This window comes from Mirounga angustirostris, unplaced genomic scaffold, assembly GCF_029215605.1.
Source record: "Mirounga angustirostris isolate CCGP_5_RB_7025 unplaced genomic scaffold, mMirAng1.0.hap1 SCAF_3, whole genome shotgun sequence".
Taxonomy (NCBI): domain Eukaryota; kingdom Metazoa; phylum Chordata; class Mammalia; order Carnivora; family Phocidae; genus Mirounga; species Mirounga angustirostris.
This window is the reverse complement of record NW_026991711.1, coordinates 138606924-138633157: the sequence shown is the minus strand read 5'-3', so window position 1 is coordinate 138633157 and position 26234 is coordinate 138606924. Positions and strand designations below refer to the sequence as shown.

The window sequence follows — 26234 nt, the reverse complement described above, 5'->3', positions numbered from 1 at the left end:
TGACTGAGCCACGCAGGCATCCCCTAAGGAATGTTCTTTAAAATACTTATGCAAAAAAAAGAAAAAGAATGAAGTTCATATGTATGTATTAACCTGGGAAATTATCTATAATATATTGTTAGGGGTAAAAAGAAAGTTGTTGAAAACAGCCCAAATGTCCATCAGTAGATGAATGGATAAATTATGGTATATACATACAATAGAATATTATTCAGCCATAAAAAGGGGAGTGCATGTGGATGGACATGCTAGAATGTGGATGAACCTCAGAACATTTTTGTTTAAGTTAAAGAAGCCAGAAACAAAGCCACCTATGACTCCATTTGTATGAAATACCTAGAAGAGGGGTGCCTGGGTGGCTCAGTTAAGTGTCAGACTCTTGATTTTGGCCCAGATCATGATCTGAGGGTAGTGAGATCGAGCCCCACATCAGGTTCCACGTGGGTGTGGTGCCTGCTTAAGATTCTCTGTCTCTCTCTCTAAGAAAAAAAGAAAAATACCTAGAACAGAGAAATCCATAGAGAGAAATCCAGATTGGTGGTTGCCAGGATTGGGGGCAGGGGGTGGGGTGGTAGAAAACAGGGAGAAACTGGTTAGTGGGTAAGGAGTTTTACTTTGGACTGACAGAAGTGTTTTATAACCAGATTGAGGGAGGTGGCTGCTGTACTGAACACCACTGATTTGCTCACTTTAAAATGGTTAATGCTAGGGGCGCCTGAGGGGCTTATTCAGTTGGGCGTCTGCCTTCTGCTTGGGTCATGGTCTCAGGGTCCTGGGATCAAACCCCACATCGCATCGGGCTCCCTGCTCAGTGGGGAGTCTGCTTCTCCCTCTGCCTGACGCTCCCCCTGCTTGTGCTCGCTCGTGCTCTCTCTCTCTGACAAATAAAAAATCTTAAAAAAAAATTAATTAAAATGGTTAATTTTAGGTCATGGGAATGTCACCTCAGTAAATTACTCAAAAAAAGAGTGGTACACTAAAATAGCACAACTCTTTTTCATTAATAAAAGGTTTGTAGTTAGATGGATAAATGTGTAGATACGAAAATCGGTATAGGAATGAATCCCTAAATTATAAGTAGAATTTTAGGAATGACATGTACCAGGAGTAAGTGGTGAAGAGGCTGTTGAGAGTATGAACGGTTTGGGAAGAAAGGAGCTTCAATTATGACTTTCTTTATTGTTTCAAGTGGATAAATGATTTTTATTTTTTGTTTTTTAGTTATCAAATAAAACAAAAACAGTTTTAAAAAGTGACATTCTGGTTATCAGAGTGTAAAGAGTTAATAACATGCTTATGATAGATTCAGGGAGAAAAAATTTCAGTCTGCCAACAGCAAAACCGTTAACTGTGAAGAACAGAATGACTTGTAAAGAAAATTGAATGTCAGAGAAATAATTAAACTCTACTTTATGTGAAAACATTCATCAATTCTACATTTCCTTAATAATCCTTCACGTGACATAAAGGCTTAGCTGATCAGTATAGTGGGCAGTAATGACCCATGGTTACTTATATATTACAAATAAATCCTAACGAGTGTTGAGGTATGACTGTATGTACATATTTTTACGAAATACATATTAGGTTTTAAGGAATATTAATTATTCAACTCTCTTGCCCCACTCACTGAATTTAATTATATTTTAGCTTTCTAAAATTGTTGCTAAAAAGACAATTTCATCAAATTGTCTTAGAGACATGGCACTCTAGACCCAAACTCGGATACTTTTGATTATCAATTATTATATTTTTAAAGATAATATATGGTTTTATTGTCTTTTACTTGAAAGAGTTTTCACCTCTTTGTGGCTTTGTTTTTCAGTTATACTCATTTTGGAATTTTGTTTTCAGCTTACAAATTCAGCATGTTTCCTTTAGGCAGATTCTTTACTAATAGTAGCTCCTTAACAGTTACTCTTTGTATAAAACTTGGGAGTTTTTGTTGTGGATTTTGCTTTTAAAACAGGTATTGCAAAATGTGTGTGGAGTAGAAGCTCAATAAATTAAAAAAAAAAGAAGCATTCTTTCATAGCTGGATATATGAGGAGTTTTCACAGTGAAACATAATGATACAGAAAAGGTTTTGTTATTGCTCTCTTGAGTTAAAAGGGATCAAATCTCTTATTTCTGATACCCAAATAGTATTTTATTTCAGTATTTATCACTTGAAATATAAAGGAATGGTGACAATTGAAAGATGTTAAACCGGGTTTTTTTTTGGGGGGGGGTGGTTAAGATTTTACTTATTTATTTGACAGAGAGCGACACATCGAGAGAGGGAACATAAGCAGGGGGAGTGGGAGAGGGAGAAGCAGGCTTCCCGCTGAGCAGGGAGCCTGATGTGGGGCTCGATCCCAGGACCGTGGGATCATGACCTGAGCAGAAGGCAGAGCTTAATGACTGAGCCACCCAGGCGCCCCCATAGAAATGAGTTTTCTAAGCAGCTTATTTTTTTAAAGCAAATCTCTAAACTCTAAAAATTCCCGTTTTGTATTTTTGATCACTACATACCCATTCTTGTCTCAAATACAATATTGTAAACACAATTTAGCCTTTAATGTTTAAAGTTACTGTGAGCATCAGGTTTTGTTCTGTGCTTTAATGTATTGTTGCAGTTTGTTGTTATAGGGGTGCAAGGAACTATTTGAACCAACAGACTTGCTTAACTTTCATTCTTTGAATTTTTGTTTCTGTCATTGATCACTTAAGGGCACCTAATGAGTCTAATCTAAATTACTTTACGTCCAGCTTTCTGGTTAGGAGACCAAGGGATGGAAAACAAAGTGCCTGAGCTTTTACAAAAGTACATATGCTTATTATATTTCTTTAATTTTGGGTTCATAGATGAAATCTGAATACTTAAGGTTAATGTAACTTCAAATAAGTAGTGGTATTTGTAAATTGAGAATTCTGTATCATTTTATTAAATTCATATTATTTCTAACTCTTGAATATTGGTAATTATCACTAATTTATGCATCTTTAATATTTGGGGGTAACCAAAAGGAATTAAATGGAATCTCTTAATCTGGATGTTTTATATAGAATTTACCAGATTAATGCATACAAAACAAAGGCTGAAGTGCTCACTTTTTAATAAGGACTAGGACAGGGGTGCGTGGGTGGCTCAGTCAGGCGTCCAACTCTCAGGTCATGATCTCGGGGGTCATGGGATCGAGCCCCATGTCAGGCTCAGTGCGGAGTCTGCTTGGGATTTCTTCCCCCTCCCTCTTCCTCTGCTCCTCCCCTCGCTTGTGCCCTCCTTCTCTCTAAAATAAATGAATAAATAAAATCATTAAAAAAAATACGAACTAGCACAATTCACCATTTAATTTATCAGATTTAAATTTAGATGTGTCCAAATTATCTAGATTGAGGGAAACTAAGCCACTTAGATATTACATCTACTTTCATTGGTTCCATGTCCAACACAGTGCCTTGCTCCATTTTAGGTGTCCATGATTCTTTCGTTATTGTGGTTTCCCCTGTGGAGCTCTTCATAGTTTCTGGAAAACTAGAAAGTTGCCTAATTGAAATTCCAGGATAAATTTTTCATTTTCAAGTGCACAGAGTCAGTGAAAATTCCTTCTGACTCCCTTGATGTTTCTAATTTTTCACATAATCAAAAGAACATGCAACATAAGTAAAAAATACCTTCTGTAGGTAACCTGTAATATATAAGCAGTCCCAAGGCAAATGGTAATGTGAAAACTTTGAAATATGTTTTCCAGTCATGTCATTATCTCATTTAAATTTTTATACAAGTTGCAGTCTTTGTACAGATGCTAAAATATGAAAACTGATTTGTACTGATTAAACCTATTTAAGCAGTATATTTTGTTTATTCCTTGATATTCTGTTAAAGATAATCAATATTCTTAATTTTCACTTGTTATAAACAGTAAGAAATGTTTAGTCTGATGCTGTTAAGGTACATAAGTTGTTTCTTTTCTAGAGTGAAGTCACCCTGCTGAGAAATGAAGTGGCACAGCTGAAACAGCTTCTACTGGCTCATAAAGATTGCCCTGTAACCGCCATGCAGAAGAAATCTGGCTATCATAGTGAGTAATGTTCCGTTACCTATAGCCTTAGGCTACATCAGTGAAATACTGCCAGAGCGAGCCAAGCTACCATTAAAAAAAAAAAAAAAAAACCGAGACTGCAATTCTAATATTTAATATTAAATACCAGAACTTCTGCAAGGTTATTATGGAATGGGGAATATACTTCTTAGAATCAAGAGAGTTTTTGGATTTTCCTATTTCTAGCTTTTTTTTCTAGGGATTATTACACATCAACAAAACAAGTTAATAATTTAAAATATACTGTAAGTACTGATGATATTTTGTCTTCCCAGAGTAACATTTTGTCTTAGAATGACAGAGTGAAACACTACTTCTCCAGCCCTCCATTCAGTAATTTTTTTTTAATTTAACTGTCTTCACTTAACAATATATGGTACCTGTTTACAGTATCAGATCCTTTTGTTCTTTATTAAATATCAGCATTGTGTGATTTTTATATTGTTGTAAATCTTTATATTGAGGCTTTTAGTCATAAAAATGCTGAAATAGAACACTATTTAAATAATCTGCTTGTAAGTTTTCTCTTACATGTTTTCCCCAAAATGAGATTCTTCTCTTTTCAGTATTTTAGAGGTTAATTGTGCTTTTTCCTTCTTGTAATGTCCTTTTTTGAAAAGATGCACAATATTGGAGCCAGCTGTTACTCTTGAATAAATGGCCAATTTTGTCCATCGTACACAAATTTGTAACAAATAACAGAGCTGGGGATGCATTAGGCAACATTCATAATATATAACCCACAGCTTTCATTTTTATGATTTAGTGATATTTCAGGATATTTGTAAATGTGAAGATTGTTTCAACCATATGTATCCACTTCATTTTAATTTGCCAGTGTCAGTAATTCAAAAGAAAGAAACATTTTGTATTGGATGCAAACAGTTCCTCACGTGCTCACAATAAAACTTAATGGCCACCATCTTTACTTGTAGTCATTGTAAGCAGTTTCATCAGAATGGGCAATATTTTTTAATTTAAAAGATTCAGTAGATTTAGCAACTCTCTATTGCCATATATATTTAGAACATTGATTTTTGTCAGTTTTGAGCAAATAAATCTCAGCCCTTTGATATCTAGTCATTTTCAAGGCATGGTGAAACACACTGTGGAGTAAATTGGACCCATATAGAAAAATGTTTGGGGTTTGTATTAGCAATGATTGCTGCAGGGATGAGGCCATTATGGCTCGCATCTGACTTAACAACATAATTTCCTATAGAAGCTACTGAGTTCAGCATTATGCATATATGATTTTCTTAACAAGAGAGCTCTCTTGAATTTTGATAGTTCAAAAAGAAATATACAAATGATTCTACAAAATTAGAAGGAAAATGAATTTTTCAGTTACATCCAACTAAAAATTTATCTCATCTGCAATTTTTTAATCTTAGATAATTGGATAATCCCAACAGTTTTAGCTCTATAATCAAGGCAGTATATGCTCAGCAAAGGCAAGCCAATTTTTCATTTTAAGCAACAATTTATAAAGATGTTTTTATAAAGATTATAGATGTATGGGTTTATATGCCATACATACCCTTAAATAAACTGAAAGTCTAGATTAATACGTTTTTAGGGAGTATGTATTATGCTAGGTTGTATAGACTGTAAGAAATGAATAAGACATTTTTGATGTTTGGAGTTATTCCCACCTTTTTTTTCTGTCTAGTCATCTAGATAGTCAAATAGACTGAAGTAAAAATTTAGTTTCAGCATAAAATTAGTTCTTCAGCTCTTGGGAGATAATTGGGTTTTATAGAAATTTTAAAGTAATTTCTCTTTTCACACTTGAAGTCTTAGGAAAAAGTGTGACTTCTCTGTTGTTTGGTAGTCCAGGGAGATAGATTGACTAAGTGAATATTTAAATCTTAGAGAAAATGTGGGGAAATTCATAGATACCTAACGCTTCATGTTGTAGCACGCAGCTATTGCTAACGGTGGTGAACTGTAATAGTTAACACTTTCAAAACATTTGTGAAATTAAGGTTTAATAGAAATTAAGGAATATTACGAAATCTTTTAGGTAAAGGTGACAGTATAAAAGCACACACCATAGGGTCTCAGTTCTAAGGCTCCAAGTCCCCACCTTGTAGAATGAAACCCCTAAGTCATGGGAAAGCCCTGACAATTGGGGTCACACTAGCAGTCAAATAGTATAAACCATGAATGAAAATATGAATACATTTTAATGTTTGGATTCTATGAAGAATAAAGCACAAGAGTGATCTTATTACCATTAATTGATATTTTCTAGATCTCTGGGCCTAATTAAAATGGTATTTTACTTGTCTCTATAATCTTAAGTGGGAAGGAAAGCTTCTTGGGCCCTAAATGTAATTGAGAGCTTATATTTTCATTAATGAAAATATGTATGAACATAGGTAGAAAACTTCATAGTGTGAATTGTCAAATAGCTGGGGGTTTTGTAGCTTTAGGGCTGAAAATGGCTCTTGGAGTGCAGTAAGAGTATACTATGTGCTTGTGATTATACTAATGATTTTTCTCTCCTGACCTTCTAGAAGTGGACATAGGTACAGGTATATCACATTATAAAGATATTGTATATATATATAAAATTTATAATTATGTCATTTATAAGTGAGTACCTGATGCTTTGTACAGCCTAAGGATTTGCTTTACCTAATTCTGAAAGTCTGGAGATAGGCACTTGTCCTTACAATTTACTGTTTCATTTGGAGTCCTTGCCTCCACTATGTATTTAAATTTCCTTATACCTCTCATCACAGATCAGCCTCTTTATTTTTGAGAGCAGGTGTATCCCTAGAACTTAACATTGAGAGAAAGGTCAATTTTCCTGTTGAAGAAGAGTAGTGCAAAGAAGAGAACTCTTTGGTTTTCTTTTCAGTTAAAGTGTCATTGCCAGGGTTTGGGTTTCTCTGAACACGTAACTGTTGTATTGGCTGTTTAACTGAATTATAAATATTTTATAACATTTGTTATTGCTTCATCAGAAGAGTGTCCTTTCTGCTTTATATAATTTTAAAAGGATTATTGATTGTGATTTTTTATTGTATCTTGAGGTCAAATTTTTATCTTGAGGTGTGATTTTGCATTTATAGCAGATTTATAGAGAAGATGGGATTCTGTCTAATACATTTTAAAAACTGCTTTACAAAAATGCATGGATTTGAGGCAAGCTTGTCAAAATTCTGTAAGTACTGTATTTCAGAAAACTCTCAAAATGAGGAATTTTATTTGAACTGAAGCCAGGCTGGCCAGGTTCCTCCCCCTGTCTTCTGCATCACAAATCATAGGATGAGTCCTGCTTTAAGGGTCCACAGTCTTTTAATAATTGATTTTCATTAGTAAGCAGGCCAGTTTGCATTGTCAGATTTGATAGCCTGCTTGTTACTTTTAAGCACTAAATAAAAATTATTTTAATGCCCAGTGAAAAGTACAAAAACACATCAGTATGATACTGTTTTCAGGATGTTCCAAGATAAACAAAGCTAAATAATGTTGTACAGGGAGACATACCCATTTGGTAAAGTTTCAAACAAAAAACAAGGGAATGGTTAAAGAACCATCAGAATGGTGATTACCTTTGATGAGGAGACGAGCCTCCAGGAAGCATCGTTGTTATTGGCAGTGTTCTCTTAAGTTTGGGATGGGGTTCACAGTTATTGGTTCATGTTATCATTGTATCTCCTAAGTTACATATGTTATAATTGCTTGTGTGTTGTGCATATCAAATTTTTCACTAAATGAAGTAGCTGGATTCCATCCTGTTAAAATGAGAAAGGTGTAGGAGATTCATTGTTCAAGCCTTAAAGTTGGTAGCTTTTCATAAATACTTAGCCCCTTTCTGAATATCTTTTCCATTGCAGTGTCTAGAGTTTTATATAATTTTTTATTTGAACCCCAATTAATTCATGCAGCTATAACAGCTGGTGGCATTTAGATTCTAAATATTGCTTATTCTCATGTGGGTGCATCATTAGAATCAGGTGTTGTAATCGCCCATTGCTGCAGTAGATGGAAAGTCAGCCAGAATAAATATAGTTCTGGAGATTGCAGAGGGAATAATTGGAAAATGTAATTTGTATGTAAGAATTCATTTTGTTTATGCATGTCGTTGTAAATTTTTTTTTATCTTTTAATAAGAATGGCATGTAGGCAAACAGACTGATTTTGTTAAATGTGTTACTTGATAAGTGTTTGATCATATCTGTAAGGACAAGGCTATCTCCCAAATTCCTACCGGATTTTCTTAACACTATTTAGCAAATACTTCAGCTCTGTTCTGTGAGGCACTGGGCACGCACATGCTTCCCTGTGCCTGGTTGTACCTTCATTTGACCTGTTGTGGTGAAATTGCCTGCTTCAGACTTACAGGCACCTTTCACTTACTCAGGCCCAGTCATAGCAACTTAGCTCAATAAGCGACTTTGTAAAAGCCTAACTTTTCACTCTGTATACTGACAAAGACTGACACATTCTCAGAGAGATGTCTTTAAGAAACAGTAACTTCTCTTTTTTCCACTCAGCCGCCGATAAAGATGATAGTTCAGAAGACCTGTCAGTGCCAAGTAGTCCACATACAGAAGCTATACAGCATAGTTCTGTCAGCACATCCAATGGAGTCAGTTCAACCTCCAAGGCCGAAGCTGTGGCCACGTCAGTCCTCACGCAGATGGCGGACCAGAGTACAGAGCCTGCGCTCTCGCAGATAGCTATGGCTCCTGCCTCCCAGTCACAGCCCTCAGGAAGTTGATTAAAAACCTGCAGTGTGGCAGTTTTAGATACTCATTAGTGACTTCAAAGGGAAATCAAGGAAAGACCAGTTTCCATTTATGCGAAATCTGTGGTTGTAAATTTTTTTTTTTTACTTGAAATTAAATTTGGCTCTAAAGTTGGTGTAGCAGCAGTTGATGATCAGACTGAACAACAGTTTTTAGTCTCTGGAAAAAGACTGATTTTGCTTTTTTTATAAATATTGTTAGATTTATTAATTTCCTGTGCTCAATGTGTAAATTGTATTATAATTCATTGTGGTTTATTTCACTTTTAATTTGGTGGTGTTTTAATAAATGGGGGTGTTACTGAATCTCTTCCCACTTCCATTTCTTTTGACCACCTCTAAATCCTCAACTGTGATGGTAGTATTGTTTATCATTTATACCAAAGTTCTGCGTAGTCCCTATTGACTTTGTAATGTTAACAAGGTCATAAAGCACTAGCAAGAGAAAGATAGAGATTTGCTTTTAATCTTTTTGCCTTTTATTTTGCACATTATGCAAAAGGAAAAACATTAGAAAACACTTTTTAAGTGACTGAAACATGGTAAGAGACATACGATGCTTTTATGCACACTCTGAAACTAAATCAAGATCATTAATCGTGTGTTTTCTTTAAGATTTTAAGTAGACATGAATTTGGAATCCTTTATCATTTCAAAATGACTATTTTTCAAATCCTCAGTGTTTTAAACCCTATGTTTTGAGGCTATTAAAATATGAAATTATATAATCTCCGATACAGGGTTATCCAATATCTTAATAATTTTTTGAAATTAGGTTTTGGTTTTGGGTTTTTTTGCAGATTTCAGGTTACAAACTGAGAAGTTTATGCATAATCAAGTATGGTATGGTTGCCAGAAAAAGCCTAAAAATTACTTAGAAAATCTAAGACTGTTTACCCCCATTGTCTTGTACTTGCAAGCTAACTTGTACTTATTCTTGTGAAAGCACTGTCATCTTTTAGTAGCAAATTTTGATAAAGTTTCTCGTGGGGAAAAAAATCAGTATCTATCTTTAGAACAATGTAATTATAATGTGGGAAGCAAGAGTGGATGAGAGAGAGAGAGTGTGTGTGTGTATGTATGTTTCTTTCAATAGTTTATGCCAGCAGTCTTTGCTTGAATGTTTAATGATGCCTTCAGTGTGATGCTGGCCAATAGATGATTGCAATTTAAAATGTCATTACTGTGCAGGCTTGGATAACTAACATTCCATGATGTAGTTTGTTTCTGATGAGATGATTGTAGGTACACTTTTCTCATTATCCAATCATCTGTGGGATACTGAGTTTTCTAATGTGCCATTATCTATTTTTATTCTGCAGTTATGTTCAAAATACAGTACAATATTTTAAAATAGACTCAATTGTTAAAAGTAAAGTAGTAGATGTGTGTAAGAAAACTTTGTAAAATAGTTATGAGTCCTACCCAGTAGCAACTTCTGGCATTCAAGCAGGATTCCATTATGTAAATAACTGTAATGCATTTATAATAAGTTGTGTAGTTTGTTCTGCATCTATACTACACTATTTACGAACGTCTCAGTGCCATCTCCTAATGAGACTGACATTTAAAAAACCTATATCGAATATCCTTGATAATTCCAGGAAATATCCCACCTGCCTAAGTTCCAAACTGGGAAACATTCAAATTATACAAATGACATTTCAGGACTTGTAGGTATGAAGATAATAGGATTTTTATTGTTTGGCTTATTAAAAGTGAGCATTTTTAGTTGATAATCCTACTTCTAAATTTTTTTTTTATTTTAAACTGATTTTATAATTTTAAAGTAATGAATTTCTAATCGTGACTTTGCCATAGTTCTGCTAAGGAGTTGATCTCAAAGGCACAAAATATGAATTCTGCAAGGCGGCTATTTTTTATTGTAGTTTGGATGGGTTAGGAAAAGCCTCAATTTTTTCATTCTCCTAAGTCCTTCAGTACATTTTTCTTTTATTATTTATGCAAGTTAAAGTTTTTGGGTAACAGGAATTCTTGGAACTGTAAAATAAAACTACATAGATGTAAGAAGTCATGTAAACGGTTAATGAACTTACCAAGGTTAGCAAAACTTTCATTGTAAATCATTCTGTATTCAGCAAATAAAAATCATTATTAGTTGTATACACAAATTCCATTTTGACTTTCAGGATGTCACACTACTTCTGTACCTAGCATTTTGAGTCCTTATATTTGCAATGTTACACAAACTGTACTACTTTCTTTTATGTGCAGTTTGCATGAGTAAACCATCAGAGAATAAATTCTATCTTTAAATTATGTTCATAATTTGCTTGTCCTTACCTATCTTTCATAAAGTAACATCACCTGATAATAATATGGGTGTTTTTTTTTCTTCAGGACGTTTATTACCTGAGAAGAACCAGGTAGTCTTTCTATTTATGTTATAAAATTCATTGCTTCTCAAAGACTTTTCAACTGCAGGGTGCTCAGGCCTTGTTCTTCTCTGCATTCATTAAACCCCATTCATATACAGTGAACCTCTAATGTTCCCCAGCCAGGAACCTTCCCTCAACTACAGCCACCCACAGATCCACCAGCCTTTGGCATCTCTTGGCGACTGCCTAACAAAACATCTTAAACATATCGTGTCCAACTTTGTGTGTTAACTATAGTTCAGTGTAACATGTCCAGCACTGACTCTTCATCATGCCCCACCTTCCCTTCAAGTGTACTTCTCCAGCAGTCTTTCATAAGGCACTGATGACAGCTCCATTCTTCCAGTTGCTTAAGCTGGGACAACTCTGTTGTGATCCTTGATTCCTCTTTTCTCACAGCCCACCTCCAGACTATCCAGAAATGCTATTGGCTTTTCCTTCAGAACGGTCGAGAATTCAGCCGCTTCTCATCCTGTACAGTGCTATCATCCTGATCCATGCCCTCATTTTTTGTCACCCAGGTTACTGTATTTGCCTTGTAACTGTCTCCTTGCTTCCCCCCTGCCTACTGTAGACCATCCTCAGTACAGCAGTTAGAGTGGTGCTTTCCAAATGTGAATCCGCTTATAGCACTTCTCTACTCCAAATCCTGGAGCCCCCTCTTCATTGTAGTCAGAGCTTAAAGTGGCCTGCAAGATGATTTGCTCCCCCACCCCCGTGCTGTTATATCTCTGAATGCATTTACAACTTTGTTTTATTCAGTGAATGAGTGCTTAACTAGGTGTGTTGGTCATTGTTCTGGGCACTTGGAAATCCACCAGTAGCCCAAACACAAAAATCCCTGCCTTTTGGAGCTACATTCTAAAGTGGGTGGGCAGGAAAGTGTTGGGGGAAAACAATAAACATACTAAATACATTGTATATTATGTTAGAAGTGGTCAGGTTTAAGAAACAGAGGCGGGAGAGCATGTGAAGTGATATTTCAGTCTTCTCTTTCAGATTGAGCCAATCTGAAGAGATGCAAAAAATCAAATGGCCAATTTTTACATTGAGTTACACATTCTAATGAATGTACTTAATCTGGATTACATGATTTTAGATAAAAGATTTCATGAAGACAAGGTGATGTTCTCCTCTAAGAAAATTTGACGAAATATTAAAAGGTCAAACTCATGTTGGCATTGATTTGTTTCAGAGGACAGGAAAATAATCTTGTCTCTGGCGTGTACTTAATGTTAAATGTAGTTTTATTAATTCTGCATCTCAGACTGTGTAGCAATTAATGCTTGACATTAAGAATTTACTTATGAGAGTATAACTATGGGAGAATCCTGTTTACTCCTAGGCCTTCATTTATGTAAATATACACATGCACAGATACACAGAAAAAAAATGCCTAGATGACACAGTTATCAAAGCAATTAGTTCTAAAAGACATTTAGAAGAAAAACATTTTAAATCTGATATTTCTAGATTATCTTGACCATAGGTTAATGGTTACTTTTGAAGGAAAGTTGTACCATTTTATGTCTGATGTAGTTATGAAAAATCATTTCTTTAAACTATTAATAAATACAAATATATTCCCTAATTCTCACATGGTTTTAAAAAAAAGTACAGGTCTCTCCAGACTAACAACTGACTGAGACATGGTCGTTCATTGAGGCAAAGTATTAAGATCCTAGAGAGTTTAGCACCCTTCTATGTGGAGAAAAATGCACACAAAATTTAGAATAAAGACTTTACTGGAAAAAGCATTCTACCATTTAAGTAAATGGTAAATTGCCATAGAAAAAGAACAATCAGTGAAAATGTTTCAAAACTAAAGGATTTATTAGTTCTGAAATAACAAAGGCCATGTGACATTGGAACCTACAATAAAAGAGAAAATATGCATAGTTTTATTCTGTTGTAGCAGTCCAAAGCACCAAATCAAATGTTAGTTGTAAAATTACCAAATATGTCACAGCACTCTGAAAGGGTTTTGTTATTCAACAGTGGTCCAGTGAGTTGCATCTTTTTTCCTCAAATATACATGAAAATTTTTCCAGTGGCTTTCTGAGAAGAGGAAGTCCTTGGTACAACCTGGTCATGGTCACAATGCCTTCCCTTGCCTCTTTATTTTGCATTAAATTTTACATTTGAGACCATTCCTTGAGCTAGAATTTGTTTAACAAAATAGTTGCCATGGCTCTCTCATGCATTACCTCAATTATTTGGGAAAGTATTTGAGTCTGAATCTCATTTTTAACTGTCAGTTATGTCAGATAAAGATTGGTTTACTTTATTCACTTACATTAGAAATCACTTTCTATGAAAGTAGACCCCCACCACCACCAAAAAAAAAGAATGTTCTCCCAAAGAGGGCATGTAAATTAGGAAGAGATGCAGTTTTTTATAGCCTGACACAAAAATTAAGCAATAATTATTTAATGGGGTTTACTTAGCAGAATTTAAGATGATAGAGTTGTCTATTGTAAGGTTCTCCGAATTGGGAACAAATGCATTGTTTGTGAGGAAATAAACCTTGTCAATACATCTATCTTCAAAAGTAAACCCTTTGCATTATCCATTATTACTGTATTGTTTGATTTTTTTCTACCAAATTTTTGTAATTTAAACATGTAATTTAAACATGTAGCTTTTAAAGTCCATTTTGGGAATTGTGCTTGTTAAAATTGTCAGAGGGTCTAATTAAATAACATCAGTGAAAAATAAAAGGTAATAATACTATCCTAGCATTAATTAATCTGGACGTTTAAAAAATCAGATAATTATTGACTTTCCCCAACTACTAAATTTTTAGGAAAGTACTTCTTTTACATCTCAATTTATTCAGTTCAGCTAATGGTTTCTGAGGTGACTTCCAGCACCATGAGGCAATCTGCTGAAGCATAAACATCCTTGTCAATAGCTTATCTGTAGATGCTATAGGAGTGCCTCAGAAGCAGTGCGCTATCATTGAAAATGACATTGTAAGAGCTTGCATAAAAGACATCTGTATGCCTGCTATAACTAGTAGTCTAGATTATAGAGGGCCTTCAGAGTTGATTGGGACTCTAAAACCTAGCAAACCATCGACTTTCAGAAAAAGGACATTAGGAAAGTGGTTTAAGGAACAGACAATAATGGGAAGGCTGGTCCACATAGAAATCAGCTACCAAGTTGCAATAATTCAGGCATGAGTTGTAATAAGCACTAGGGAAGAAGGGCCAATAAGTAGCAAAAGGAATAGGTGTAAGAAATATTTTGCAAGAAATACCTATAGAGTTTATAGACTAAAAGGGAGATGATGAAAAGCAAAGAAAGAACACTCCCATTTTTGAGGCTTGAAAGACAGGTGGTATCACTTGTAAGAATAAGTAAGTTGGGAAAGGGAGCTAATTTGGGAAGGACAGGTGTTTAGTATTTTGGAGATTAAATGTCCAGACTCCACCAAAAAAACGACTAGAAGCAATGAATGAATTCAATAAGGTCACGGGATACAAAATCAACATATAGAAATCTGTTGCATTTCTATGCACTAATAATGAAGTAGCCGAAAGAAATTAAAACAATTCCATTTCTAATTACAAAAAGAATATAGTACCTAGGAATAAATTTAACCAAGGAGGTGAAAGACTTGTACTCTGGAAACTATAAAACATCAGTGAAACTAATTGAAGATGACACAGACAAATGGAAAAGATACTTCATGCTTATGGATTGGGAGAACAAATACTGTTAACATACTCCCCAAAACAATCTATAGTTCTAATGTAATCCCTATCAAAATGCCAACAGCATCGTTCACAGAACTAGAACAAATAATACTAAAATTTGCGTGGAACACAAAAGACCCCAAATAGCCAAAGCAATCTTTTTTTTTTTTTTTTTTTTAAGATTTTCTTTATTTATTTGACAGACACAGCGAGAGAGGGAACACAAGCAGGGGGAGTGGGAGAGGAAGAAGCAGGCTTCCCGCTGAGCAGGGAACCCAGTGCGGGGCTCGAGCCCACGACCCTGGGACAATGATCTGAGCCGAAGGCAGATGCTTAACAACTGAGCCACCCAGGCACCCCAATAGCCAAAGCAATCTCGAAAAAGAACAAAACTGGAAGTATCACAATCCCAGATTTCAGGAAATACTACAAGGCTATAGTAATCAAAACAGTATGGTACTGGTACAAAAATAGACACACAGGTCAAACAGGACAGAATAGAGAGGCCAGAAGTAAACCCACAATTATATGGTTAATCAAGAACAAAAAAGGCAAGAATATACAGTGGAGGAAAGACAGTCTCTTCAAATGGTATTTGGAAAATTGGATAGCTACATGCAAAGAAGTGAAACTGGACCACTTTCTTACACTATACACAAAGATAAACTCAAAATGGATTAAAGCCCTAGGTGAGAGACCTTAAACCATAAAAATCCTAGAAGAGAGCATAGGCAGTAATTCTCTGACTTCAGGGGCGCCTGGGTGGCTCAGTCATTAAGTGTCTGCCTTCGGCTCGGGTCATGATCCCAGGGTCTTGGGATGGAGCCCCGCATCGGGCTCCCTGCTCGGTGGGAAGCCTGCTTCTCCCTCTCCCACTCCCCCTGCTTGTGTTCCCTCTCTCGCTGTGTCTCTCTCTGTCAAATAAATAAATAAATAATACTTTAAAAAAATAAAAAATTCTCTGACATCAGCCATAGCAACATTTTTCTAGATATGTCTTCTAAGGCAAGGGAAACAAAAGCAAAAGTAAACTATTGGGACTACATCAAAATGAAAAAGCTTCTGCACAGCAAAGGAAACTATCAACAAAACAAAAAGACAACCTACTGAATGGGAGAAGATATTTGCAAATGATATATCTGATAAGGGGATAATATCAAAAATATATAAAGAACTTACACAACACCGAAAAAGCAAATAATCCAGTTAAAATGGGCAGAAGACATGAACAGACATTTCTCCAAAGAAGACTTACAGATGGCCAATAGACAAGAAGATGCTCAACATCACTCATCATCAGGGAAATGCAAATCAAAACCACAATGAGATACCACCTTGCACCTGTCAGAATCAAAAACATAACAATCAAACAAGTGTTGGCAAGGATGTGGAGGAAAAGGAACCCTTTGGCACTGTTGGTGGGAATGCAAACTGATACAGCTACTGTGGAAAACAGTATGGAGATTCCTCAAAAAGTTAAAAATAGAACTACCATATGATCCAGTAATTTGACTACTGGATACTTACCCAAAGAATACTAAAACACTAATTTAAAAAGCTGTATGTACCCCGATGTTTATTGCAGCATTATTTGCAATAGCCAAGTCATGGAAGCAACCCAAGTACATTGATACATGAATGGATAAAGAAGTGGTGTGTGTGTGTGTGTGTGTATTCAGTGGAATATTACTTGACCATAAAAAAGTGAAATCTTCCCATTTGCAATGACAACGTGGTTGGATCTAGAGGGCATAATGCTAACTGAAATAAAAGAGAGGGACAAATACCGTATGTTTTCACTCATGGAATTAAATGAACAAAGAACAAAGAAAAAAAGATACAAAAAAGCACTCAAATATAGAGAACTGATGGTTACCAGAGAGGTGAGGGACGGTGGTTGAAATAGGTGAAGGGGATTAAGAGTACATTTACCAGGATGAGCACTGAGTAATGTATAGAATTGTTGAATCACTATATTGTACAACTGAAACTAATATAACACTATATTATACTGGAATTTTTAAAAATGTAAATATCCAGGAAGCACATAAAAATGTAGTAATAGCCTCTATTGAGTATATTGTTTACTAGGGTACCTCCATTTATCTCATTCAAGCATCATCAAAACCCTGTGATAGTACTCTTGTTTTAGTAAGAAAAGAGTTGACAATTGGGATTTGGAAGTTGATCATTAAAATCCTGAGACTGAATTAGTTATCTTGAATTATTTGAAAGACAAGATGTAATGGGAGACAGGCAGAAGAGCAAGTCTTGAATATTACCATATGATTATAGTAAGAGAGAAAAGGCAGAGTGGTCAGAAGAGAACCAAGATAGTATAATAATTCATTTCTGTGGTGCTCTACAATATATTAAGTACTTTTATAGATACTAACTTATAAGAACCTCTGAATCATATGAAGATGGCATTACCTCATTTTATTTATTTATTTTTTAAATATTTATTTATTTTGGAGAGAAAGGTGTGCATGGTGGGGAGGGGCGGAGGGAGAGGGAGAGATAAATCCCAAGCAGACTCCCCACTGAGTATAGAGCCCAGCGCGGGGCTCAATCCCACAACCTTGAGATGATGACCTGAGCCAAAGTCAAGAGTTGGATGCTCAACCAACTGAGCCACCCAGCGCCCGTATCCTCATTTTAAATAAGAAATCAACCTCAAAAGTTGAATTATTTAATTATGCCGCACAACCAGTAAGTGGCAGGATCAATATCTACACCCATCTCCTAATCCCAAACAAGTGTTCTTTCTGGCTCAGACAAGAAAAGCAAAACTTAAAACAAGTGGTTTACATGCAACAAAAATGTCAAGGGTTGTGAAGATACGAATTACCACTTAATTTAGGAATAAGGATGTCTTCTGTGACCTATGGGAACATATTCAGTACAATGGTTTGAACAAGGGGGCGCCTGGGTGTCTCAGTCGTTAAGCGTCTGCCTTCGGCTCCGGTCATGATTCCAGGTCCTGGGATCGAGCCCCGCATCGGGCTCCCTGCTCCGCCGGGAAGCCTGCTCCTCCCTCTCCCACTCCCCCTGCTTGTGTTCCCTCTCTCGCTGTGTCTCTCTCTGTCAAATAAATAAATCTTAAAAAAAAAAAAAAAATGGTTTGAACAAGTGACCATAACCTCATAGGCACTTGGATTTTATCTACCATCAGGGGATGGCAAAGAAGTCTTGGGCTCTCTGATTTTTGAAACTACACCCTCATATTAAAGGAGTACCTTAGGATCACACTCACAAAGAAATAAAAAGAAAGCTTGTTTCTTACTGCATATGTTCCAATTTTTAAAAAGTCTACCCTGAAAAATGGAACACCCCTGCCCTGTGCAGTTGGGTGTCATTGTTTCAGTGTGCACCATCCACATGATCTAGGGAATCAAGCTGAAAAATTAACAGGATACATTTGGCACAAATGCAAAATCTCTATAAGTGAACACTCCTGCAGTCCAACTCATACTCAGGTGTCATAGGGAAAAAAAATTTGCCTAACTAAAAATGAGTATGTGTTAGAACAAACAAAACTGCCACAAAATAGGATTAGCAAACAACAGGAGAATTAGAGCACCAAGAACTTGAGCTGATAAAACAATAATCTGAAAGAAAATACAAGGATGTTAAAATGACTAATGAATAAAAGAAGAAATCAAAACTAAGAAAATAAGACACTCTGAAGTATAAACAGGAAGATTTGAAAAATAATAGAACTTTTACAAGTGAAAAATACACATATTGAAATTAAAAGCTTGGGTGGCTCAGTCGGTTAAGTGTCTGCCTTCGGCTCAGGTCATGATCCCAGGGTTCTGGGATCGAGCCCTGCGTCGGGCTCCCTCCTCAGCGGGAGGTCTGCTTCTCCCTCTCCCTCTGCCGACAGCCCTGCCTGCTTGAGCTTGCTGTCTCTGTCAAATAAACACATCGTTTAAATAAATAATAGCCTCTATTGAGCATATTGTTTAAAATGTTAAAAAAAAATTAAAAGGTCAATGTATGTTAATTGTAGACTAGAAGCAGAGAATAGTACACTCAAATTAGACTTGAAGAAATTATACAGTGTATCAAGGGATAAAGGACATATAAGAGAGAAGTTGTGAGACAGAGTAGAAACAGCTCCTATGTGTGTCTAATAGGAATTCCAGAAGAAAAGAGTTAAAAGAATGGGAGAGATTATATTCAAAGAGATAATGACAATATTATCTACAATAAATTAAAGACAAATTCAAGAAACAGTTTACATAAATCTGTATCGCTTCCTGGACACATCCTGTTAATACTTCAGAACACCAAAGACAGAGACAATCTTAAAAGCCGAGGAAAGATACTATCCCACAGAGGAATAAGAACCAAAAAATGACAATGGACTTATAACAGGGGTCAGAAGAAAAAGGGAATAATATCTTCAAAATGCTCAAGAATCCTTGCTAATTGCTAACACAGGAGTATTTTCTCTACTTCGTGTTTTTGAAATTTTCCCAGAAAAATGTTTATTTTAAAAATTGAAAAACACTGAGGGATAAATGACAGCCAACCCAGAATTCTATTATTTTTTTTTATTTTTTATTTTTTTTTTAAGATTTTATTTACTTGACAGAGAGAGATACAGCGAGAGAGGGAACACAAGCAGGGGGAGTGGGAGAGGGAGAAGCAGGCTTCCCGCGGAGCGGGGAGCCCGATGCGGGGCTCGATCCCAGGACCCTGGGACCATGACCCGAGCCGAAGGCAGACGCTTAACGACTGAGCCACCTAGGCGCCCCCAGAATTCTATTATTTAACTGTTACTTAAGAGTGAAGGCAAAGATAGATTGAAAACCCAACATGTCAAAACGTGGGTTCCTGCTAAATTAGTCCATACAGTACATAGATGGAATTTCATAAATTTAAATAGGAAAAGAAGAAAGGCTGGAAATGAGATAACAATCTAACTTAAGTTATGAAAACAATAACAAAGAATACTAAAAAAAGGATAATTAAAGGAAAATACCAGTGGAAATGGGTATTTTAAAAAATGAAGGGGTGCTGGGTGGCTCAGTCGTTAAACGTCTGCCTTTGGCTCAGGTCATGATCCCAGGGTCCTGGGATCGAGCCCCGCATCGGGCTCCCTGCTCAGCGGGAAGCCTGCTTCTCCCTCTCCCACTCCCCCTGCTTGTGTTCCCTCTCTCGCTGTGTCTCTCTCTGTCAAATAAATAAATGAAATCTTTAAAAAAAAAAAAAAAAATGAAAGGAGAAACAACACCCAAAGTTGGCTTTGAGGAAGGAAGGGCGGAAAAGACAAAACTCTGGGGAAGAAATATTTTAAAAATTGAAAGAAAGGATTATGGTTAGTGTGCTTTTCTGTATGTAACGTTCTCCTTCAATAAACTTTTATAATTATAACAAAAAATCACAGATAAACAATGCTAGGGAGGAAAAGGGATTAAATTCAGCAGAGACATAAAATAGTAGAATAACAACTCCATAAAAATGACTTAACTTGATAAAGAGATAATTTTTTTATTTTTTTATTTTTTTTTATTTTTTTTTAAAGATTTTATTTATTTATTCATTAGAGACAGAGAGAGAGAGGCAGAGGGAGAAGCAGGCTCCCAAGGAGCAGGGAGCCCAATGCGGGACTCGATCCCAGGACCCGGAGATCATGACCTGAGCCGAAGGCAGACGCTTAACCATCTGAGCCACCCAGGCGCCGAAGAGATAATTTTTTTAGAAAATGTAATTCCAAAATTCAAAACTATGTGGAGATTAAACATGGCACCAAAACCAGACGAGGGTGTCACAAGAAAATACAGTCCCCTGTCCCTTATGAACATAGATGCAAAAATCTTCAACAAAATATAAGCAAACCAAATTCAACAATACATTAAAAGAATCACACGGGGGCATCTGGGTGACTTATTTGGTTCAGCATCTGACTTGATTTCAGCTGAGGTCATGATAGCAGGGTCCTGAGATCCAGTCCCATGTTGGACTCCACACTCAGTGTGCGATCTGCTTGTCCCTCTCCCTCTGCTCCTCCCCCTGCACTCATGTTCGCATTCTCTTTAAAAAAAAAAGAATCCTACTTCACGATCAAGTGGGATTTATTCCAGGGATGCAAGTGTGGCTGAAAATCAATCAATGTGATATGCTACATTAAAATATGAAGGCTAAAAATCATAGGATCATCTCAAAAGATGCAGAAAAAGCATTTGACAAAATTCAACATCCATTTATGATCAGAACCTCTCAAAGTGAGTATCCAGGAAACCTACCTTAACATAATAAAGGTCATATAGGACAAGCCCACAACTAACAATCATACTCAGGAGTAAAAAGCTAAAAGTTTTTCCTGCAAGATCAGGAACAAGGTAAAAATGCCCAGTCTTGCTCTTTTATTCAACATAGTACTGGAAGTCCTAGCCAGAGTAATTAGGCAAGACAAAGAAAAGGCATCCAAATTGCAAAGGAAGAAGTGAAATTGTCACTGTGTACAGATGACCTACATATACAAAACCTTAAAAACTCCACCAAAAAAACCTGTGAGAACTAATAATTGAAATCAGTAAAGTTGCAGGTTACAAAATGAATACACAAAGATCTGTTGCATTTCTATACAATAATGAAAGAAATTAAGAAAATCATCCCACTTATATTTGCATCAAAAAGAATAAAATACCTAGGAATAAACAACCAAGGAGGCAGAGAACCTGTATGCTGAAAACTATACAATGTTGATGAAAGAAATTGAAGAAGACACAAAGAAATTGAAGAAGCCACAAATAAATGGAAAGATATTCTGTGCTCACAAACTGGAAGAATTAATATTGTTAAAATGTCCATACTACCCAAAGCAATTATAGACTCGGTGCAATCCCTATCAAAATTTCACAGAAATAGAAAACACAATTCTAAAATTTGTATGGAACCACAAAAGACCCCAAATAGCTAAAGCAATCTTGAGAAAGAAGAGCAAAGCTGAGGCATCGTTCTCCTTGATTTCAAATTACATTACAAAGCTTTAATAATCAAAACAGTATGATATGGCATAAAAACAGACATGGATCAATGGAACAGAATTGAGAGCCTGGAAGTACAGTCACATACATAAGGTCAATTAATTTACAACAAGGGAGCCAAGAGTATACAATGGGGAAAGGATCGTCTCTTCAAGAAATGGGGTTGGGAGAACTGGAGGGTCACATGCAAGAGAATGAAACAACCACTATCTTAAACCATAAACTAAAATTAATTCATAAAACTCCTAGAAAAAGACATAGGCGGTAAACTCTTTGACATCAGTGTTGGTGTTGAGTTTTTGGATTTGACAGCAAAAGCAAAGACAGCAAAAGCAAAAATAAACCAGTGGGACCATATCAAACTGAAAGGTTTCTGCACAAAATGAAAAGGCAGTCTAGGGAATTGGAAAAAACTATTTGCAAATCATATGTCTGATCAGATCAGGAGAAATATTCAAAATATATCAAGAACTCATATAAAGCAAGTATAAGAACTCCTACTCAATAGCAAAACCCCAAAATCTGATATAAAAATGGCAGAGGAACCAAATAGACATTTTTTCAAAGAAGACATACAGATGGCCACTACCACAAATCATCAAGGAAATGCAAATTAAAACCACAATGAGATATCACTTTAGAGTGGCTATTATCAAAAAGTAATAGGTGTTGATAATGTGGAGAAAAGGGAACCCTTGTGCACTGTTGGGAATGTACATTGGTGTGGCCATTGTGGAGAACAGTATGGGGGTTCCTCAAAAAAATTTAGAGATACCATATGATCAACAATACCTCTTCTTGGTATTAATCCAAAGATAATCAAAACACTAACTTGAAAAATTATATGCACCCTCATGTTCATTACAGCTACTTAGAATAGCCAGTATAATGGAGACAGCCTAAGTGTTCATAGATGGATGAATGTGTATATACATCCAATGGAGTACTATAAAAAATGAAGAAAATCTTGCCATTTGTGACAACATGGATGAACCTTGAGGGCATTCTGCTAAATGAAATAAGTCAGAGCTAGACAAATAGTGTTATGATCTCACTTTTATGTGGAATCTTAAAAAATAAAAACAAAAAACCCTGAGCTCGTAGATACAGAAAACAGATTGATGGTTGCTAGAGGGAGGCATGTGGGGAGATGGTCAAAATGGGTGCAAGGGGTCAAAATGTACAAACTTCCAATCCAGTGGGGATATAATGTACAGCATGATGACTATAGTTAATGATACTGTACTGCATATATGAAAGTTGCTAAGGGAATAAATATTAAAAGTGCTTATCCTAAGAAAAGATTGTTATAACTCTGTATGGTGATGGATGTTAACTAGACTTACTGTGGTGATTATTTTACGATATGTACAAATATTAAATCATTATGTTGTACACCTGGAACTAATACCATGTTAAATGTCAATGATAACTCAATAAAACAAAAATCCCTGGGTAAAAGATGCATTCATTTTCTATTTGTACAACAAACTACCACAGACTTATCAGCTTACAACAATACCTATTTGTTATCTCAGGTTTTTAGGCCTGAAGTCTGGGCATGACACAGGCCCGGCTTCTCTGTTTCAAGTCTCACAGGCTGAAATTAAAGTGTTGGCTGGGCCTGTAATCCCACCCGAGGCTTCATACCCTCTTCCAAACTCACTGCTTATTTGCAGAATTCAGTTTTTTAGAGTTGTAGGCCTGAGGTCACTCAAACACCGTGACCAAATTCCTGGACCCTTATGTTACTTCTCATGAGGCTATTCGGTAATCTTAAGTAATTGCAAATATTTATGGCAAGAGCAGATTTGGTTGACTAGTGTTTGAAATAAATGGGCACTGATTTGATGCCCTAAAATGCCATTGTGGACCAGTTTCTCTCACATTCATCATGATTCTGAGGTCCACTCTTTCATTTGAGTGAAATATAAATACTCCTTTGGACAGAGGAAAGGTAACCAATCCAGTAGTACATCATACTCCTTCAAGACAAACCAAAATAGACCCAGTGTAAGCGACTCGCCTCAAAATATAGTACTTCTTTCTAAAACTTAGAAGAACAACTTGTATCTTCCTAAATGGAAGGTCTATTAGAAAAATTGCATTTAGAAGGAGAGCTGTAGTTAGGAATTTTTTAAAATAATTTCAAGATCTTAAGATCAGATCTAACTGTAAATTAGATTATATTTATGTTCTACTTGATGAACAAGCAGAAACTACTAAGAAATTCACTACAAAAGCATTGTGTGGGAACGCAATGAATATTAAACAAGCATTAAAATCATGATTTATGTTCTAATTATAACCATGTAAAAAGATGCATAGGGTAAGATGAAATAAATATATTTTCAAAGAAAAGAAAACCAGTGCATCTGCTTTCCCAATAATTTAACTTTTTTTTAAATTTTGGAATTCTTTGCTATTGTTGGGGAGAACTTCAGGATGGCAGATAGAGATAATGTGGAATGCAACCCTATCTCTTCCCTGTAGATAAAAATAGATATATAATATTTGAATTTTTTTTTTTAGAGTGTGCAGCGGGGGGAAGGGGCAGAGGGAAAAGGAGAGAAAGGATCTTAAGCTCCGCCCCCAGCGTGAACCCAAGGCAGGGCTCAATCTCACAATCCTGAGATCATGACCTGAGCTGAAATCAAGAGTTGGACGCTTAACCGACTGAGCCACCCACGCGCCCCAGTATTTGAAATATTTTAATACATAGCAGAGCTATAAAGCAAGAAGAGTGCCATAAATAAAGAAGATTCCCACAGCAGAGAGTTGGATTTGAAGTTAAGTGTCCTTTGGAGCTCACCTGACATTATATAGCAGACTTTTTTTTTTTTTAAGATTTTATTTATTTATTTGAGAGAGAGAATGAGATAGAGAGAGAGAGCATGAGACAGGGGAGGGTCAGAGGGAGAAGCAGACTCCCCGCCAAGCAGGGAGCCCGATGCGGGACTCGATCCCGGGACTCCAGGATCATGACCTGAGCCGAAGGCAGTCGCTTAACCGACTGAGCCACCCAGGCGCCCAAGAAAAGCATTATTTAAAGAAGATTCTTAGTATGTGGCACGATTTCACTGATACTCCAAAAGTAGGCTAGATAAGGGGATCCTGCTGGCACTCTAAAAATCTACCTCTAGGGTTTGGCAACTAATGCTGGTAGAAGAGCAGCTAAACTGACAGAGAAAGGATGAAAAACCTCGTCTTCCACATTCACGGCTTTAAAGTGAGGATGGAGACCATTGCTTGGATCAGGGAGGCTGAGACAGGATCAGAGGCTCGGAACTGGAAGGGACTTCCAGATGATCAACCTCTATTTACAGACGTGAAAACTGGGAACATTAGCAGTTATGGGACTCAACCTGACATCCAGCACGTTTCCACTGCTGGAAGTCTGACTAATGGCAGACTCCTGAAACCTAATCTCTCATTGATAGTATGTCTGTGTGCAGTTAGCTCAACCTTCCCAAAATCCACTTGGACAGCCTTCAGAAGGCATTCCAAGTGGTGGCATCCCTGCCATGGCCCGGGGGTAGGGTGAACCACATCCTGGTCTGCCCAGGACAGTCCCCATTGATGCCTGTTGTCCCAGCATCATTATTCTTTTTTTAAAGATTTTATTTATTTATTTGAGAGAGAGAATGAGAGAGAGAGAGCATGAGAGGGGGGAGGGTCAGAGGGAGAAGCAGACCCCCCGCCGAGCGGAGAGCCCGATGCGGGACTCGATCCCGGGACTCCAGGATGATGACCTGAGCCGAAGGCAGTCGCTTAACCAACTGAGCCACCCAGGCACCCCTATATAGCAGACTTTTAATATACCTTACAGTCAGAAGGCCTGGTGTACAGGGAGGGCAGCCTGCGGACCCAGCCCTGCACCAGCAGGCCGAAGTGGCCGGCGACCTTCTGAGAGTCCTCGTGGCCTCCTAGCTCTCGCATCCGCTTGAGCTCTCTTTGGACTCTGTAACCAGATGCTGTTGCCATAGGCAGTCGGCTGGGCCCGCGTGCTCTGGGTCTGCAGTCACCTGCCATCACCCTCGCCAAAGAGGCTCCAGGCCCAGGACCTCATCACCAGCCCGCCTCCCGCTACAAGAGGAAGGGGCCCAGGCAAAGTGTGCACAGCCCTGGGCCGGGGCTTCTCCGATAGCCAGATGTTGTTCTTTGCTCATCTGGGCAGCCAGGGGAGGGGGGTGATGTATTTAATCATTGATTTAGAAGAGCTCTTTAAACTGTGTAAAAGTAGGTTTGGGTACATTGGAGGGAAAGCCCCAAGTCCGGCAAGC

General features: G+C 36.9%; 1 protein-coding gene across 13 annotated transcripts in view; it reads left to right on the top strand.

Moving 5' to 3' along the window:
• The window catches only part of ATF2 (activating transcription factor 2), a 104961-nt gene that overhangs the window by 72736 nt on the left and 5991 nt on the right, over positions 1 to 26234 (top strand). For 11 of the 13 annotated variants that reach the window (XM_064586719.1, XM_045868497.2, XM_064586720.1 and 8 more), the window contains 2 exons: positions 3959 to 4064; positions 8597 to 11130. In XM_064586719.1, the coding sequence (XP_064442789.1) occupies positions 3959 to 4064; positions 8597 to 8823 (333 nt within the window). In that variant the 3' untranslated portion in view covers positions 8824 to 11130. The other 2 variants (XM_064586726.1, XM_064586725.1) reach the window with 2 other exon arrangements.